Source organism: Labrus mixtus, chromosome 8, assembly GCF_963584025.1.
Source record: "Labrus mixtus chromosome 8, fLabMix1.1, whole genome shotgun sequence".
Classification (NCBI taxonomy): domain Eukaryota; kingdom Metazoa; phylum Chordata; class Actinopteri; order Labriformes; family Labridae; genus Labrus; species Labrus mixtus.
Window position 1 is genome coordinate 8393950 of NC_083619.1, and position 20324 is coordinate 8414273.

At 40.5% G+C, this 20324-nt stretch overlaps 1 protein-coding gene across 1 annotated transcript in view; it reads left to right on the forward strand.

Moving 5' to 3' along the window:
* The first annotated feature begins 14818 nt into the window (after positions 1 to 14818).
* LOC132978767 (sodium channel protein type 4 subunit alpha B-like) overlaps positions 14819 to 20324 on the forward strand; it is a 40773-nt gene continuing 35267 nt past the window's right edge. The window contains 4 exon segments of the mRNA XM_061044071.1: positions 14819 to 15573; positions 17472 to 17590; positions 18796 to 18885; positions 19850 to 19978. Coding sequence (XP_060900054.1) covers positions 15307 to 15573; positions 17472 to 17590; positions 18796 to 18885; positions 19850 to 19978 — 605 coding nt within the window. The 5' untranslated portion in view covers positions 14819 to 15306.

The following is a 20324-nucleotide window of genomic DNA, read 5'->3' on the forward strand; positions in this document are numbered from 1 at the left end:
TGTTTGCATAGATGCCGAAGGGAGTACTTGAAGTTGGACTTGGAACAGCTTCTGGAAGAAAAAGGCACATGTTCCAGTCACCTCATGATCAGCGACAAGCCTGTGACTACACCAGACAATTCTATGTCACCTTACCTCCCCCTAGAGGTCAGTCTGTAACTGCTGCAACCCGTCTGAGCCATTACATTCTGGAGCACATCTCTCATCTTTCCTACATCCTTCACTTAGATTTTTGACAATGAGGAGTATGACTGCTGGACTCCAGAAGACTGGCTGGCCTGCAATGCTGATGGAAAAACTGTTCATGGAAAAGTCCTGCTGCCTACAGAGAACAACATTCCTTCTGGTAAGATTTCCTCAGATGTACTGTACATCTTTTTTATTTAACTCTGATGATCAGAATTCTGTTCTCTGAGTTTTACTTTCATATCTCTCTATGATCCAGAAAGCTCCCTGCTGGAGTACAGCTGGCATTTAGTTGCAGTTCTTGAATTCAGTAAGGAGAAATGCCAGTATCTTGTACAGAAGGTTCACCAAAACACTAAGCCGACTGGTAAAAAAAATGTTTTTTTTGTCTTTAAACACAGACAGAATTATTACAATATTTATTTTATTTTTTTGTCTTCTAAACACACTGATTATTTTTTTTACCATGTATTCATGCCTTCAATCTCACTCGGTTGCTTAGAGGTAAACACACTGCAAACTGGGTACCCAGGATTAGATTGTTATTCATTGCTGAGGACCCACGTGTATTTGTCGAATGGATCCAGTTTGCCCTGCGTTTGAGAGATAACGTAGAGGCTCTGATTTTCTATCACTTGACTGTGGACTGCATGCCCATTTGGAGTGAAACACCATCTCTTGATACTGACAGTCTACAGCGTATCAAAACGCATACCCTTTCAACTCCTGGGCTCAGGCAAGGAATGTGAGTATAAGTGTTTAAGTGCTTCTGCTGTTTTGGTACATGCAGTTGTCCCCTGTATAAAGAAAAATACAATTTCCTCTAGCTTCCCATCATTGAGCCTGATTAAGAAATAAATATCTTTATTTATCCCACAACGGGGAAATTTACAGTGTTACAGCAGCAAAGAGCAAAGATTGCAGACAAAAAGTGAACACAGTACAATTTAAATAAAAAATAAAAATTAATAATGTACAGAAAATAGATACTAAAAAATAGATTTACAAAATAAAAAATAGATCAGCTATTTGACAAAAGTGTAGTCTGTAATATTCAGTGTTACACAGACATGCACACAGTGCACATAAAGTGTAACATGTTATTGCACAAAGTGGTTTGATAAACATAATATAACATTAATATAACATTATTATTGCACAATGTCAGAGTGAATTGTCCAGTTGTGTGTGTGTTTTGTGATCTACTGGGAGCAGGCTTGGTTAAACAGTCTGACTGCAGCAGGAAGGAAGGACCTTCGGTATCTCTCCTTCTGACACCGCAGGTGGCGAAGCCTGCCACTGAAGGAGCTGCCCAGAGCTGCCCAGAGCTGTCCAGAGCTGCCCAGAGCTGTCCAGAGCTGCCCAGAGCTGCCCAGAGCTGTTACAGTTCCATACAGGGAGTGGGAAACGTTCTCCATCAGCGATGATAGCTTTGCCATCATCCTTCTGTCTCCCACCACCTCAACAGGGTCCAGGGGGCAGCCCAGGACAGAGCTGGCCTTCTTCATCAGTTTGTTCAGTCTGTTCCTGTCTGCAGTCGTAGTGCTGCTGCTCCAGCAGACCACTCCGTAGAGGATGGCTGATGCCACTACAGAGTCATAAAAAGTCCTCAGGAGTGCTCCCTGCACACCGAAGGACCTGAGTCTCCTCAGCAGATGAAGTCTGCTCTGGCCTTTCTTGTAGAGAGCTTGTGTGTTGTCAGTCCAGTCCAGCTCATTGTTCAGGTGAACACCCAGGTACTTATAAGATTCCACTATCTCAATGTCCTTTCCCTGGATGTTCACCGGTGTGGGGGAAGTGGGTCTGCGCCTGCGGAAGTCCACCACCAGCTCTTTGGTTTTACCCGCGTTGATCTGGAGGCAGTTCTGTTGGCACCAGTCCACAAAGTCCAGGTTGAGTTCTCTGTACTCCCCCTCGTCCCCATCAGTGATGAGGCCGACAATGGCAGAGTCATCAGAGAACTTCTGCAGGTGACAGTTGGGTGTCTTATGGGAGAAGTCTGCAGTGTACAGGGTGAAAAGGAAGGGAGCCAAGACGGTCCCCTGTGGGGCCCCTGTGCTGCAGATGACCCGGTCAGACACACAGTCCCGTGTCCTCACAAACTGTGGCCGGTTGGTCAAGATAGTCCAGGAGCCAGGATGTGAGGTGCAGGTCGACTCCTGTGTGTTCCAGCTTGTCCCTCAGAAGCATGGGCTGTATGGTGTTGAAAGCACTGGAGAAATCATAGAACATGATCCTCACGGTGCTCCCAGCCCTCTGCAGGTGTGAGAGAGATGTCTGCATGAGGTAGATGACAGCATCATCCACCCCGATGCCTGGCTGATAGGCGAACTGCAGTGGGTCCATTGATGAGCTCACCAGGGGGCGCAGATGGTGAAGGACCAACCTCTCCAAGGTCTTCATCAGGTGTGACGTCAGCGCCACTGGCCTGTAGTGGTTGAAGTCCTTAGGGCGGGAGATCTCTTGGCACCGGTACCACGCAGGATGTCTTCCAGAGCTCTGGTACTCTCCCCAGTTTCAGGCTCAAGTTGAACATGTGCCCCATAACCCCACAGAGCTGGTCTGCACAGGATTTGAGGAGCCTGGAGCTGATGCCGTCCGGACCAACTGCCTTTCTGACCTTCAGCTTCCTCAGTTCTCTGTTCACCTGGGCTGTTGTGAGTGACAGGCTAGAGCAGGGGGGCTGTGTGCTGGAAGGTGTGGGGGTAGGGGTGGGGATGGGGTTGTTGATGGGGGGAGCAGAGAGTGATGTGCAGGGGGGGTTTTCTATTACAGTTATTTCAACACATATTGGGTAATACATGAAAAGTTATTGGCTCATCCTTATGAAAGTGTCTTGTAATCGTGTCTGTCCTTTATTACACTTTTTGTTTTAGCAGGATTTTGTCAGAGGACAACAATATAAGAGTTAGAGTAGTGAAGATCACAATCCCATGAGTTGCAGGCTGGATGAGAAAAATGGTGACAGTCATGCTCCACAAAAACTTTGCTGCAAGGACAAAGTGTCGTCGATCGGGGAGTCAGTTTCAGGTTCAGCCTTCGGCGCCTGAAGCGGTTTGTCCTTTTCGTTTTCATTTTGTAGCATGGTCACACCGGCTTGTTTTTACCAACAGAGGAAGAAAGTATGAGTCAATCAATGCGATGACTCCTGCTGTCCTCCGGTAATTTTGTAAAGCTGCGAGGGAGAAACCGCTGGTGCGTCTGGTTGTCCAGGCGCCGCAGACTTGTGAGGACTCCAGAGATTAATCCAAATGAACCTAGAGTGTAGCACAGAAAACCAATAACATTGTTTGCACAACTTAATAACTATTCATTCTCATGTGTATGTGTATTTGTCCATCTACTTAAGAAGTATTCTTTGTCAAATATGTCGCTTCATAGAAATCCAAAGACAAACATCGGAAAGTCTCAAAAGGATAATTCCAGTCAGAATGTTGAGGAGACAGCAACAGTGAGGATTTTCTGTTGATCCTGGTGAGCTCAGCTTCCCGTTCATCGGGAGTCCTGTGGTTGTGTTCACATGGCCAGTCACTGTCACTGCTGATTTAAGCACCACCCACCTACAGTTAAGTCATATTTCTCAACAGCCACTATGTGGTCGCCTTAAAGGAGCAGGACGTATGTTATGTTTAGTGTCCAGTGAGCTTTGTTGGTTTGGAGATTTAAGGAAGGATGGAATAAATCATTGTGTTTTTAATATTGTTCTTTTTGAAAGAACTGCATCGTCATCTTTGGTTATTTGAAGTTTATCAAAACTGTGAAACTTCTGCCTTAATCTGCTCTCTAACATATCCCCAAACTGTGAGAAATCGAGGCTTTGACTCGAAGCTATCGAAGGTAATCGACGCGAAAACAGGTAAATGTAAAATATGAAACTATCTTCACCCCGGTTCTGTAGGAGTTATTAGGGCCCGAGCACCGACCTCAGAGCGAGGACCCTATTGAGACTGAAGGAGTTATTATTCTCCCTCGCCTCAATGAATTGCTTATTTGGGGGCTTTAACAAGTACGAAAACTCAACAAACTTCACCCAAAATTCAGCCTTATGTGAAATTTATGAATGAAAGTGGTTCAGTGCATGGGCGTCGCCGACTGGCTCCACCGCGCCCCCAGACGTCACTCAGGGTACTACGGTTAAGCTACATGCACAAAAATTGGTGAGCCTTATGTAGCTCGATGAGACGAGAAAAAAAATGCATTATGACCATACTCTTAAATGTACAGGAAGTGTGCTATGTACAGTCAAAGTCCAATTTTGGCTATTTTTCAGATTTCACCGCATCCATATTTGAAAGCACTTGTCCGAGCAGTTCATCTGATCGATTAAAGTTTGGTAGTTTGGTATACCGTCAAACTTTGATGTCTCTGCCCCTGTGAACTTTTCCAAAAGGCCTCCCCATAGAGGTTTATTTCACCTACATGCATGACCATTTTTCGATATATTAACAATGTCAGGACCTACATATAATCCTCTTGCACCCATTGTCAAAACCAAACAGGAAGTCAGCCATATTTTTCTTTTTTCAAAATTTTGAAATAATGGCCCCAATTTCCCAGTTTCACATGCTACCTATTTGAACGTACTTCTCGTTCATCATCGCCAACTCTGTGTCAGTGTGTTCTAGACATGTTGAAGTTCTAAAGCTGTTAAAAACCGAGATTCTACCTCAAAGGGCATACTGTCAGACTTTGATGTCAAAGGTTTTCAGCGCAGGATCATAATGAAAACCGAAAGTCTCTTTGGCTTTACTAACTTGGAAGACAAAGATCCGCTCACAGTAACACGCAGTGGCCTAATATAGATACAACGCGGGGTCGCAGAAGTTATGAAGGCATGATTTAGAATTATCTGCATCAGTGTCACGGTTTTTCTCTGTTTTATGTCTACATGCCCAGACTCAACAGACGACAGCTTTGGCTGTGTCTGAAGTTGGCTTTGTCCAGGCTGATGAAGAAATGGCTCCGCCCAGCACCAAACTGTTTGGATGAGACCCCAGACAGCTAGAAGAACATGATTAAACTATAGGCCTTTTCTCGTTGAAATGACCCCCAAAATGCTCTTTTAATCATAAGAAAATGCACAATGTTTAATTAATATAGGGCTTTTATTGTATCATATGTATCCTGGCTATACATAAAGCCGGAAATATTGTTAGTAGGCTGTCTTATGTGGCATATGCCGTGGCATATTAGTGGCGATTTGGGAGGAAGCCAATTTGATTTTTACAAAGGATGGAGTGTTCCTCAAGGAAATCTAGAATTATTTTATTTACAATACTACAAAATAATCCACCCTTATGGATTGGGGAAATGAGCCCTTTGCACCAGATGTCTGGAAAACATCCTGACTGTAACACAACATTGAACAGTTTTAACACTGCTTCTCTGGGATGCTGCATTTGAGCATTTCATTTTTAATGCTGTCTGTCCATCTCGGCTGGAGAGATTTTATATGTGTTGTCAATTCTTCCCAAGTAGCCTAATTGGGAAATCAAGGGGGCTTTGGTTATCTTTAATGGTTTCTTCTAATGTTTTGAGTTTTTCTTAAACATTGATCTGGATTGATTTGCTTGATTGGGATGTCTTTGTACAGATTTTCAAAGTGTGCTCTCCAGATGTCACCATTTTGGATGGGTAATGTTTGTTGTTGCTGTGTGTTGGATTTGTTCCACATATCCCAGAATTGATTTTTATGTGGATATAATTTTGTTTTTTGTTCCTAAATGTACATTTATATGTCTTTATAATTTTGATGTATCTAATTCGTAAAGCTGGGTTGTTTGGTTGGCGATGATTTTCATTTGATATTTTTTTCAGGTCTTTTCTGATGGTCTTACATTCCTGATCAAACCATTTTCAGCATTTTGCCTTTTAACAGGTTTCTGTTTTTGTTTTATGAGGTCAGCTTTAATAGCTGCCTTATGAAATATCATATTTATATCGTCAATGGCCTTGTTTACACTATCTCTGGTAGGGACATACTGATTTTGGTAATATATTAATATGTCATTAATCAGATCAGGTGAGTTCAAGGCCATGATGAATTTGTCTCTCTGTAAGTAGGATTCAATTCATACAGTTTACTGGGTTCCCTATTAACCTGAGAGTTTACAGAACAAATGTATTTGGTTGTGGTCTGAAAGGGGGGATTGCTGTCTGACAGTGAATGCACTGATAGTGGAGGTGTCCATCATGTCAGTGATTGTATAGTCTACAACACTAGACCCGAGAGCTGAGGAGTATGTGAATCTCCCTAAAGAGTCACCTCTGAACCTACCATTAACTATGTACAGAGATGCACTATTTCCCTGCCACTTTGATTTATTTCAGAGTCAAGCTTGTTCCAACGTAGTATCGTTGGTGTGGCCAAATACATGGTTGTTCTCTCTCTCTCTCTCTCTCTCTCTCTCTCTCTCTCTCTCAGCAATAATTCAAAAAAGCGTCGTTGGTCTAAAACTGACTGAACTACTCTGTCGTACATTTCTATCTTTGTTTGGGCAGCTCGCTGTCATGCAGAATTAGTCATACTGTTCCTCTCAGGCCAATACCTCTATTGACCACTAGAGGGCGCACTAAGACACCAACACTGTACCCAACCCACTAAAAGTCAATAAAATGCTGACAGCTTGTGTTTAACCATGGCCTTTTAGGGTTTAAGTTAAATGTTGTGTAACAGCCTGTTCTCTGATCAAAACAAAAACAAGAAAGTTCACATCTGTTTTTGTGCTTTGTTTTTCAATAGGCTGCATACAATTAGGTTAAACATTCAATGCTGACTGTAGGCTGTAATTATGTTCATGTTGTAATAACGCCAACGCACAACTATTAGCCAAATAGTGACCACAGCACATACCTGTAAAAATAAGTCTTTCCCGCAGTGAACTCTGGGTAAACTTTACGTCCCCCTCTCTTACTGTGTCCTATATCCTGTAAATTTTGTATACTGTGTGTCAGCTGTCCCCGGGGCAGCTATAGGAGAGCTAATCCTCTGTGGTCCAGCAGCATCCTCCCTCCCTCGCGCTCCTGCTGAAGGGCAAATCGAGGTGCTTCTCTCCCCCCGCGCGCGCAGCATCCTCTGCTCGCGACCTCACCTCTGTGCGATGACCACGGAAGAGCCACGCGGATGGACGGAAAGAGGACAACTTGTACGTCGCACCTGTGGCAGGTTTCAAAATGTCCAACGTAAGGTGATAAAACGACTGGAACTTTTCTAGAAGTCAGTTTTTACCGCCAAACTTTGGACTGTGGTGATAAGACGCACTTTTTTTCTGTCCTGCTGGTTTGAAGTTTTTGGTCCATCATGAAGAATAAACCCTGAGGAGAGGACATGGATTTTGCACGGAGAGTTTGGCTGTTCCTTCTTCTAAAACTCGGAACAACTCAACTCTGGAAATGATGCTGTAAATCTCAGAGTTTCACATGTAAGTATTTTCGAAATCTATCCAAGTCCTGTTGAATTAATAAGAGCACGTATTGTGTTAACGTTTTTAAAGAGTAGATGCTTCATATTTTAAATAGGTTGTCCTAGGATGCTTTTTTTTTCACTTGAGAACGTATCCAAAATAATAATAATATTAATATTTATAATTACGATAAAACCTTTATGATAAAATACAACATCAATAATAGTAATACTAATAATAATTTAAAAATACCAGAAAGTGATGAATATTAATTATCCAATAAATGTTTTATATGCAGGCTTGTGCAAAAGACATTTACTATAAGGTTCTCCAAAAATGTCTTGTTGTGGCTAAATTCTGGTGACTTCCAGCAGAGATGTCATGATCAGGACTGTAGTGCACAATGTTCCTTGGCTTCCCTAAATGATTGAAATGTAATGGCTGACGCATTATGTAATGAGAAGTGAAGCAGTGGTTGCATATTTGAGATCAGTTTTCCCTCCATTGACGTCTGAATGCTTATTTACTTTTTTTGTCCAGATAAAGGGCGATTAAAATAAATAAGCACATCATGGAAAATAATCAAACGTTTCTTCCATGACTTCATTACCCTAGTCATAGTAATAATTCCCCAGCTGTCTCGTTTTGTAGGCCCATACCTTCTGTTTAAGCTATCTGATTCAATTACATTGAAAGGTTTTTGCAACAGAAGTAGGTCATCAGTTCAGTCTGCGCACCTACGATCACTCAGAGAGGCCCAGGCACGTAACACAACACAACTACAGTCTAAAAAGTTCAGGTGAGATCCTACTGTCCTCACATATCCCTTTAAAAGATTACAACTTTGTAAAAAATAATTCACAAAACTCTAACATTAAGTAAACGTAAGAAAGCAATCCTTTTAAATATTAGTTTAATGACTTTAAAATGCATAAATACCTTTTATTACACATTACATACTGACCATCATGACAACAGGATGATGACACCTGTTTTCTTGTAGAAACCATAATCTGTTATATTAAATGTAAAAAAATCAAAGGACCATGAATGAAAACATGTTATTTTTTTATGTTTTCTGCTCACTCAAATATGAAGAACAGAGTCAGGCAAAAAGTAAAACAATGAAAAATGGTATCATTTAAAGAAATGATTTTGTGACCTCGGGAGACATGAAATAGATTAAAAAGAAATGAGTAAAAATGTGATGATAAATTTGCACATGTGGACAGTAAGACGTAACCTTGTCTAAGAGATGAACCCTCTAACCCCCAAACAGCAAAATGTGACGAAGCTGAAAGGAGTGACGTGCGTGACGTTGTGGGATTGTGGTCTTTTCTGAACCTTTTTTTTTTTAACATATAAGACCAATGACATTAAAAGCTACACAATATTGCTAATTTTATTTACATACACAAAATTGATTAATCAATCTTTATTTGTTTAGCGCCAATTCATATCAAATGTCATCTCAAAACATTTGACAAAACAGCAGGTAAAATACCTTAATCTTTTTTATATTATCTACAAAGACCCAACATGATCCATAATTAGCAACAAGCATCATTTAGCAATGTTACAGTGGCAAAGATTGAACTTCCGTTTAACAGGCAGAAATCTTGGGCAAAACCAAACTCATGACAAACAGCCATCTGCTGAAACAGTGCTGGTTTACCATTGTTCATTTGTGCTGCGCAAAATTAATAATGATTTACAAAGAATGTTTTGTCCTTTCAATCAGTGAGGCCTCGACAACTAATTGGACTCTATAAAAGCACAATGGAGATAGATGTCTGAATTCTTATAGATATAGCAATAGTATATATTTAATTCCAAATTGTGCACAATTATGAGAGAAAAATAAGTGAACCTACTGTAGGTCAGTAAATGTAATTTACAGAAGCGCTCCCTTTCCAGATATCAAAATAACGTTTTATGTCTGCAGGTTCTGAAAAAAAGAAAGATGTATTGATATTAAAGAACTAACGTATCAGTAATCTGTTACGATGTAAACACATTTTTTTCACTTACAAGGGCCACAGAGAACCTCACTTCAACATGGTCAAGGTAGTGCCACACTTCTGAATTTGTCATTTTGAATCATTACTCCTTCATCATACACGATTATCTTTACGTTGTCATTTGGCCGTGTTTTTAAAGCTTCAGGTCAAAGCTGTTTCTACTCTCAGTAACAGAGGATTATCAGTTACAGTGCCTGTTTATTTTACAGACTCTCACAGAAGCTGTATACGTTTTCTTGTACAGCAAATGTCTCAATAGATTCTCAAGTTTAATTCATTCACATTCTGTAGCACCAGTGGGTTTAATTGTCCGGCTCACCTGTGGAGAAATGTGCAGTACTTTGTTGAAATAGTTCTCCTCAAGTCCGCAGCAAGTTTGTGTGTTCGGCTACTTTTAGAGTATTCTTCTTCGACTCATAACATTACATCACCTTTTGTCATCCCCTCTAATCCTGTCATAATGCTCTAAAAGCAGGTCGTCTTCTGCCTCCCATGTTAAAAAAGGAGAGAGACTTGAAAAAAGTGGCATATTCATTCTGACAAGGACGGAAGACATTTTTGAAAATTTAAATTAAGATATTGTGTCACTCTTTTGAATATATGTCTGGTGCACGCGCTGTCACATTAAATACTTTTTGTGATTTTTAAGGAGGTGATTGCATCTTCATCTCATGAAGTAGGTGCGTAAGGACAACAAACTGTCACTTGAAAAGAAAAAATCCTGCACACTGCTCTTGCTAAGCGTCAGGAATTTATCAGAAAAAATCACAACGTTTCGTTCCCTCTGAACTTTTGTCAAGTGTGTTCTAGTCAAAGGTTCAGAGGGTTGTGATTTTATTCTAATGATAATTTGTAGTCTGTCTTTCCATTATGAAACATTAAACTAGTAGTATTACAGCGCACATGTGTCTAACTGTGTGTGTGTGTGTGTGTGTGTGTGGGGGGGGGGGGGGGGGGGGGGTGGTAGTCCATTGGATCAGCTCTACTTTCATTTAATTATCATAATTACTTGCACTGATGAAGACCAAATCACATCTGGCTGTTATGGGAATTAAATTTCATTCAGCTCAAATACTTCCCCCCTCTCTTTCTCTCTCTCTCTCTCTCTGTTCTCTAAATCTCATCCACCATTTCCCAGCATGCACAGTGGCAGATATTCATTCTCTTTAACTGTAGATTAATGCTCTCCATATATGATAGTTTGGGTCACATACAGGTCATTGTCATAGCTTCTTATACTGTGACACTGAGCGTCTTTGTGGATGATTTGACTCATCCCGACTGTAATATCATTTATCTGCTATGTGACGCTGCAAAAAGACCTTAACCTATTTATTCTGATAGCGAATGGGAGCGCGCTGGATTCAGTGTATGAGACGAGCTGATCTGAGCTCAACCTGGGCCAAATAAGCAGATCAAGTGAAAGCAGATAACTAGCGTCTGGTTGGACGTGTGAAGGGATCAATGCATTTCAGGACAGGAGGAGATGGAAAAGTCACCGAGCTTAGTCAATCTGAAAGGGATACAATGGTATTTCTATGTCAGGATGGGAACATAGAAATGTAATCCTCTCTTTGGAAAGCTTTTTCAGTTATTAAAATATCAGATAAAATGAGGGGTGTGGTGGTTCTATTGGAAAGCCTTTTAGTAATGTCTTTATTTAGACTATGGCTTTAATCTCTGATCAGATTACCTTTAAACTGTCTTTATGACTTGTTTAAGTCCAGAGAAACAACATTTTCTGATCAGAAAAAAAGAAAATCCCTGACATCGATAGAAGATAGATGGATAAAAGGATATAGATTCATTCATTCATCATTCAGTCTTTTATGCAATTACATTTTGACACAAGGACCCTTAAATTGGCTCTTTAGTTTTTTTAGTACATTTTCCTTAATTAGGCATAATTAAGGGTGTGGCTGATTTGACTGACAGGTGGGCTAGTTGTAGCTGTTTGCTAGGAGGCCTAAGGGTGCACTCAAACTAGACAATATGAACCGTGCCAAAATACGTTTGACCCCCTAAGTCCAGCTTGTTTGAGTGTGAGTGCTTCGTACCATTCTCAAGCACGCTACACTTCAGTGTTTCCCATACCATTCATTTGGGATGTTGGCCCACCAACCTATCCCTGCCACTCCAAGAGGAAGGCACAAAATACTTTATTATGAAATTTACAATGTTTTTGAGTCTTACAAGGAGGGGCGAATACAGACCCAACTGGGGACCCGACTTATGCAGGGGTGCCATGAAGTTTGTATTTATACACACAAAGGATCATCATTTATTTACCTTTACCGTCTCCACCAATCATATCTACTTCTAACATTAAAGTAGGCTGTCTAAAATACGTCATGGTATAATTCTTAAACTTATTAAGTATGCACTGATAAAAACAAACCTTGGGGAAAAACTGCACTTCCTTGGCCCTGGTACGATTAAAAGAGTTTGACTTCGGTTGCTCATGGACGAGCACAAGCTCGGGTACATGACGTAATATTGATGGGACTTTTCATCTCCACAATCATTTCACAGTGGCAGCAAAGGGTTCAAGTTGGTACGATGTAGAGGTTCTCAAATTTTGGTTAAACGCATATATTCAAAGTCAACTAGATGACCCACAAGCACTCGGAGGTCTTTGGAAAAGATTTACGCGACAATCTGACGTGATATGTACAAGAGGTAATTGGCTCAGGCCCTGTTGAACCTGAAGCACTATGAGTTCAGGCAGGCAGGGGACTTGGGGAGGGGGGACAATCATGCTTCGGTATGGTACAGAGCAACTGAGCCTAATGTTAGTGCACCCTAAGTCCTGCCTCCGCTCCACATCATTGCCTACTTCTAGATTGACTGACAGTTAGGTAGAGTCAGTATTTCCAATATGGCAACCACTATCGTTGGGCTTGAGCACGCCTCTTCAGAAATTGATGGGTGATGTCATTAAGATTTTGTTCATGTTTAATACAATCTGGTGTAATTAAAGGAGTCAGTCGTTTTGACGACCCCTCAGAAAACTGCACTTTGAATCTATGCTTCTCTCTGCTCTGTCAACAGTTTTTTGTGTTTTTCAGTCACTTGTTTGGTCTCATAACCTGCAATTTCAACACATAAATTCTCTTACCGCTCTCGGCAGTAACAGGGAGAAGTTTGTACAAAACAAAGCTCACAGCTCAGATAAACCCATGCCGCTATCTGCTTAACAGCAAACAGCATGTGTGGCTAAAAAAGCAACTAGCTTAACATGACATAAAGCATTAAGAAGCTAAAGGTTAAGAGGGGTTTGAAAACAAAACAGAGCAAAAGACTTTGGTCTACTATCCTGAAACCTGAATGTGGCTCACAGTCTGCTGGGTGTGGTAATTGACAGTTGTTTGCTAACTTGTTCACCAATAGCACCTTTAAAAAGTGCTAATAGGTCAAAGTAGTGTTAACAGCTTGGGGGGCTAATACCAAGTGGCTACAAACGTGAAGCCTTTTGGCATGATTGGCTCACTGCTTTTTGTGCAGTCTAATACTTGCAGCAAAGTCCTTAAGAAGATTTGACAGTGATATATTTCCAGTATGTCAACATAATCATCCAAAATCTTGTACCTGCACTTTAAAAATGCACAACGTTGGTTTGTAATTGTGCTCAATATTTCCTGCTTGATACCTTATACAGCTCAGTTAAAAGGCTTTGAAAATATTTTAGCATTAAGGGGTTGATTTTGCTTATGACTGATATTTTAAAGGAAGCTGGCAGGCCTGTGACTGGCCCTGCAGTTTTCTTGAGTTCAGCTCAGGAAAACAAGTGACTGTGATTCCAAATCACTGCTTGTGATGCCCTGGTCAGGGCTACAGCCTGTGGACTTAATCCCTCTGACTCAGAACCATGGCTGGCCTAGTTTGACAGAAACAGTTGGATAACAGGAAGCTGTGGTCAGTGGTGAGGGTAAAACACATTTATAACGTGTCTATGGACCTCCCTCTGTGCCATCTTCCAATCAAGGAGTCAGAGGCCATCCAGCTTTTGACTTAAGCCTTTATACATCGCAATTACACAATGTTTTGAATTAGAAAACATGAGTGAGCTTCAATGATGGAGACCGACATACCTGTGCCCTTGATAGATAACATAGAAGCCATTTTAAATTCTGTGTTTCTGTGGTGAACTGTTGCGATAACATCAATCTGACCTTCTACATGCCTATAGAGACAAGGTTATTTAGAACTAATTTGTGTGTTTAATCCAAAATGTGTAGAATGTTAAGTGAATCTTCAAACCAAATCTATCAGAAAGACACTCTGCAATTTGAAACCAGAACATTCTCACTGAAGGACACTCCCACATGATATGCAGAACAGTCCCCACTTTCAACAAGCTTTTGAAGTCATATGGAAACAATCAACTCTTAAAGTTGGTATGGCAGACAGGCTAGCTAACACGTGTGGTCCAAGCTTAATGGAGCAGAAACAGAAAAAATAAAATATTGTACCAAGTTGGGTTTTTTGTGGGTTAGTCATTACAACCTCTTGTTGGCCTCATATTCTGTTATTTTAGCCTTAGTGAACAGAGAAATTTGATTAAAGCAGTTTTAGGGAGAAAATTAGGACTTAACAAATATAAATGACATTTTTATGTAGTAAATGGAATTGATCTTGTACATGTAAAGTCCATTTCTATTTTTCTGCACTTTTACACCACAGGTCACACTTCACCCAATCACACACTGATGGCAGAGACTTCTATGTAGAGTCCATAAGTATTAACTAATCCATACATACATACGAAACAGCTGTGTGTGTCTTGCCCAAGGACACATCGACATGTGGCTGCAAGATCCTTCCGGTTGAGAGACGGATGACTCTACCACTGAGCCACAGCCGCCCCTGTAGTGACAATACAGTATCTGTTGGAGAAAGTGTTTAGACAGTGGGTAACAGTGGCTTCAATTAAAGAATGTTCACCAGTGGATACAGAGCTGAGTTCAAAGACCAGCCCTTATAGTGCTTGATCCGGTTCCTTTTATCAAAACATACCATGTTCAACTGCACCAAAAGAAAAGAAACCTGTAAGGTACCAGTCCTCTATTTACAACAGTGGAAGAAGCGCACCTTTATGCATTAAATATTCATAAAATTGGTGGTGGACTATAATCCATTTTGACACTCTGAACATACCAGTACTCATACTTGACAAGCTCTTGACTCAAGGTCAGTCTGTTAACGATTCAATGGATTATAAACTTCGAACAGAAACGAGCACAACGTAATGACTAAAGAGGGTTAGTGATGTCACCCATTGATTGTCACCCATTTGAAGAGGTGTTATGAAGACCAAAGATGGTGAATACCATACTAGAAATGTTGACTCCAATGAACTTTTGGCTGATCTAGAAAAAGGATCGAGGTAGAGTTAAGGTAGGCAGGATAAATCTTGGATCTTGACCAGATTTCGCAAATCAACCCTGTCCCTAATTGGGGCCTTATTATGCGTAATTCTTCACCTTAAAAAAATTCATCCCCAAACTGTTTTACCAATAAATGAATGGACTATAGAGACTCAAACATTTTTGAACCAGGCTGTAAATATGTTTATTTCTACCAAATTAAGATGACTGATTCTCTCTCACCTTTTCCATCTCTGCTGTGTCTCCACTCCCCACTTTCTCGCTCTTAGCTGTAAGTAAATTCAAGTACAGGAGAATCAGGATGAAAAGATGGCAACCCTGCTGTTACCAACGGGTCCTGATGGCTTGCGGCGGTTCACTCGCGAATCCTTGGCTGCGCTCGAGCAGCGGATTGCGGAGGAGCAGGCCAAGAACGCCAAGGATTGCCATGAAGCTCACAGGAACGCAGAGCCACCCAAACCCAGGATGGACATGGAGGCAGGCAAGCAGCTGCCGCGAATCTTCGGCGACATCCCTACAGAACTCATTGGGGTGCCACTGGAGGACATCGATCCGTTTTACTACAAGAACCAGAGGGTGAGAGCCCTATGTATGTGTGTGAATTTGTGTAGTGGGTTCAATGGTGATTTGATGGTGGTTATTCTAGTTAAATATAGAAACTATTTTTAAGCTCAGTATAAGATAAGATGAACTTTATTGTCCCAGTGGGAAATTTGTCTTTGTATGATACAAAACAGCACGGTCCCTGTGGGGTCTTTTTCATTGAGATAATCCCCCACAATTTAACAACAGATTTAAAAAAAGATCACTTGAGGACATAAAGCTTAAAAACTGGCAACTTTTAAACTGTGTACTGAAACCGTCTTTCACTCTGCCCTTCTTCTATAATTGGAGGAGATGGTTTAAGGGTGTGGCAGCAATAACTGCAAAAGCATATTGGTGATTTTGTATCTTTAATGGAAAGTACAGATATGATTTTAGTGATGCTTTTAAGAGGAGTGTGATTCACGGGATGGTAAAAGAAACTCCTGTTAATATTTGCTAAAAAAAAAGTTTATTTGAAGAAAATGCTCTCAGGGCACTTAATCAGCCTTTATATTTCATTTGACACCCTGAGCAGACCAGTTTATCTACTACACTCGAATTAAGACCTTTGGACTTAGGTCTGTAGTCACTGGGACACAGTGGTGATATTTTTAGAGTAGCTAAAAAACAGAATTTCCTTTTCAGGTTTATCATATTTCATATAAACGTCTCCCTTTTTTATGAAATGAGCCACAGTGAAGGAAAAGTCTGTCTCTAAAAGATCTACATCTCAACCTAATCAAACATTTTCTAACATAATGAGGACTGTAGACTCTGTCTGTCATTGCTTACTGCACATTCAGGGATGTATCATCTTTTGATGATGTGTGTGTGTGTGTGTGTGTGTATGTGTGTGTGTGTGTGTGTGTGTGTGTGTGTGTGTGTGTGTGTGTGTGTGTGTGTGTGTGTGTGTGTGTGTGTGTGTGTGTGCGCGTGCGTGCGTGCGTGTGTGTTTGCAGCATGAACAGAGAGAATTATTTCATCAAGCAAAGACAGAAACACTTGAACATTTGTAAATGTAATGTTTAATATTAGTTTTGATAGTTTGCATGAATTCAATTGAATGGTCAAATGTATTCATTATCTGCTTTTGAAGTTGTGTCAGGGATGTTATTGTTCTGTTTTTCCTGATACATATTCCTGCATGTTTATGTCACATCTGGATTTGGGACCATGATATGACAGCGATCCGAACGATTAGCCGAGGTTTTCACTGAATTCACCAACTGGTGCTTTAGAGCCGCTCTCTGAGATGAGAGGAGAGCACACTGCATCTCTTTAGATCTCTTGTGGACACAGCAATGGGATTAGCAAGTTTTGATTTGCAGAGTAGATCAGGCTGCTGCCCATTAATGGGCCGCTTACGGAGAGATGAAAAAGGACGTGGCAGTCATTCTCAGGGTCTCTTTGTTTTGGCATGTGATGCGCTTCTGGATGGGAGGATTAACCAAAGACGGAAAAATATTTAAATAAATGCCACATCTGTTGGGGAAAGGTTCAGCCTGCTTTGGAGTTGCCTCCATTATCGCAACTGGCCTGGCCTGTTGCATGCGTGTGTGTGTGTGTGTGTGTGTGTGTGTGTGTGTGTGTGTGTGTGTGTGTGTGTGTGTTCACTGCTTTCTTTGAGGCAGGAGTGCTTGTGGTGGAAGTCAACACAGATGGTAGACAGAGTGGTAGACTCAACACCACCGCAGATCCTCCCTGAACTGCTGCTTACTGCTGCATGTCAGGTTCCTCTGCAGAACTGAAAACAGAAATAGTTGCCAAAATGTGTGTGGGAAAAATATCTTCATTGTGATACTTGTAACAATATATTTACTTGCAGAATTAAAGCATTATGTGATGTTCTTTCCTCTAATGATTTGTGCTTTTTCCTGTTCTCTTTGCAGACGTTTATAGTATTGAACAAAGGGAAAGCCATCTTCAGATTCAGCTCCACATCTGCACTTTACATATTTTCTCCTTTTCACTTCATCAGAACAATAGCCATCAAAGTATTAGTCCATTCATATCCTTTTTGATTCAACAACACTTCTGTTTCTGACAAAGAATGTGAATTCGTTTTTCAATGGAGTAACCAGCTTTTTACTGTCACTTGAATTTGAGGGTCATTTCAGTTTTCTGTCCTAAAGTAGTAGTGTCTAAACACTTTATGGGGGGAAATGCTAGAAAACAAAATAATGTGACGTGAGGATCTTTTAAATGTGAATAATCAATATGAGTTGAGTCTGAGGCTGATGAAAAAACCATCTGAAAAACCACTTTAAGAAGTATTAATGTCATTGTCTTGACATCTTCGATAACATGAACATCAGGCTGTATATCAGGCAGTCTGCTTACGACAGAAAGTTTCCATAAAACTTTAGCTGTATGCTTAATGTGAAAGCATTCAGCTTCCACTCCTATCTGAAACTTGCAGATAAGCCAATTTCTCATATTTACTGTTTTCTGCTGTAGGTTTCTATTGGATTTTTCCATAGTCCCATTTTTAAAACAGCTTTGTGATGGCCCCCTCTGGCATCGCAAAACAAATCCCCTGATATCCCTCTTTTAATCTCTGAAATGAAATAAGAGCAAGGAGATTTCAAATCATGTGACGGCTGCCTGTTAGTTCTCAGACAGCCCGTTCGTACTTTTCATGCGGGAGGGAATCTTTCTGCCAGATCAAATCTGTGTTAAAGATTACAATAAAACAGCCATTGATCACATGATATGTGTAAATTGAGTGTATCAAATATTGATTCAAAAATGAATCACAACAGCTCTGATCTACATTAAAAGAGTGCTATTGGTTGTTTTATTCTACAATGAACTGTCGGTGAAGAAAACAAGATTATTGAATGAAACATGTTTATTTTCTATTGATTTTATCCTGAATTGTTTTTAAGTGTTTAAATATTCTACACATCCTCCAAAGTTTATCAGTTATCAGATCCTTATTTGCTGTTCAGTCATCCATGAAAACAATGATATCACTCTCCTGATTTCATGTATAATGGAATTGACTTACATTTGCTATAATCTGCATTTACTATAGGTTTAATACCTTTGGCACGCACAGTGGTGGTTTATCCTAATGGGTATACTGTAGTTCACAGGATTACAAGAAACATTCCGTCATTGTGTCATATATTGTTGGCATGTAAAACACATTTTGACTAAGAAACTGTATGTGACTATTTCAAAGAACACTTTCCTTAACCTGTTCCTCACATTATTTAGCCTGTTCATAATGTTCACTATCCTCACCAACTGTTGCTTCATGGCCATGTCGGATCCGGCCCCCTGGACAAAGTACCTGGAGTGAGTAAACACAGTGTTTTTATATCAATACCTCGTGTTGCAGACTGAATAGAAACAGTGCTACATGTGATCTAATGATGGGGGTTTAATGGGGGTTTGCTGTTTTGTCAGTGATGACTGAAGAATCAGTTGACCCGTAAGTATACAATGCATGTTACCTCAGTCAGGACTTTAAAAGAGCAGTTTATAAGAAAGCATGTGGTGTGCATGCCATGAAGGATGTGGCTAAGTTATTGTCTTCATTAGTTGTTATCCTGCATTATGAGCATGCGCATGCTACAAAGACTTTCTGAGGGGGGCTCGGTGCCCCATGTACAGAGGCTACAGCCTTAGCACTGAGGGCTGCCCGCCTGACTCTCTGAAGGTAACACCAATCTGATCCCCAATGTCATCCCTAAACTTATTTTAACAATTAGACTTTTGTTGGGCATACATAGATGTGATCAAAGCACAAAATGTCATTATGCAGAAAGAGCCTGGCTAGCTGTTACAAATTTTTATGATAAATTATGCTAAGCTAGCTAACTACAGTGTTGCTCACTTGGTAAATGATGGCAGATCCAAAGTGCATGACTGTTTACAAGTACAAATACTTGTATGAATTATTTCTCATGCCTTTTTTTTACCACAGTGAAAACTTGAATGTACTGATGACTTGTGCTGACTGCATGTATTTTTTCTTGCCAACACAGAACATGAATTACTGTAGACCACAGTTACATATGTGCTCACTTTTGTATTTAAAACAAATAAAGCATGAATCAGTTTTATATCTAGCAAATAAAAAAGTTACATTAAATAATCTGGATTTTAGTATCTGCACATTATCCATTCTTTGATGTCGCTGCATGGAGACTTTGTGGATTATTTTTATGTTGAAATCCATTCTGAGCCTGTTGATCTTGAGCACTTGTATATTCAGATCTGACTGCATTTTCTCCCCCCTCTTTAAATATTTCTCCAGGTACACTTTCACTGGTATTTACACGTTTGAGTCAGCGATAAAGATATTTGCGAGAGGATTCTGCATAGTACCGTTCACCTTCCTGAGAGATCCATGGAACTGGTTGGACTTCTCCGTCATCGTCATGGCGTAAGTAACAATATGACTCAGTGTCACCTGGCATTTACTTCACAGTGGGCTGATCTACAGGCAACTACCAGAAACACATCCAATGCTCACATAACCATGTGGGACAGTTTTTCTGCAGACTGTAATGAGGGGCAGTAAGCCATCCCTCATTTCTGTGTTTTTTCAGTCATGTCAAAGTGAACATAGTCTGTCAGTCTTCCTGAATGGTGATTTGAAATGCCATGAACGATAAGCCTATTGTTGAGGTCAGAGGTATGTGTACCATGACTCAATACCCGCAATACAGGCCGCAGATTAGACAGGTGACCTCTCAGTGCATTAATGCTGCTCTGTTCAAGCCCAATCA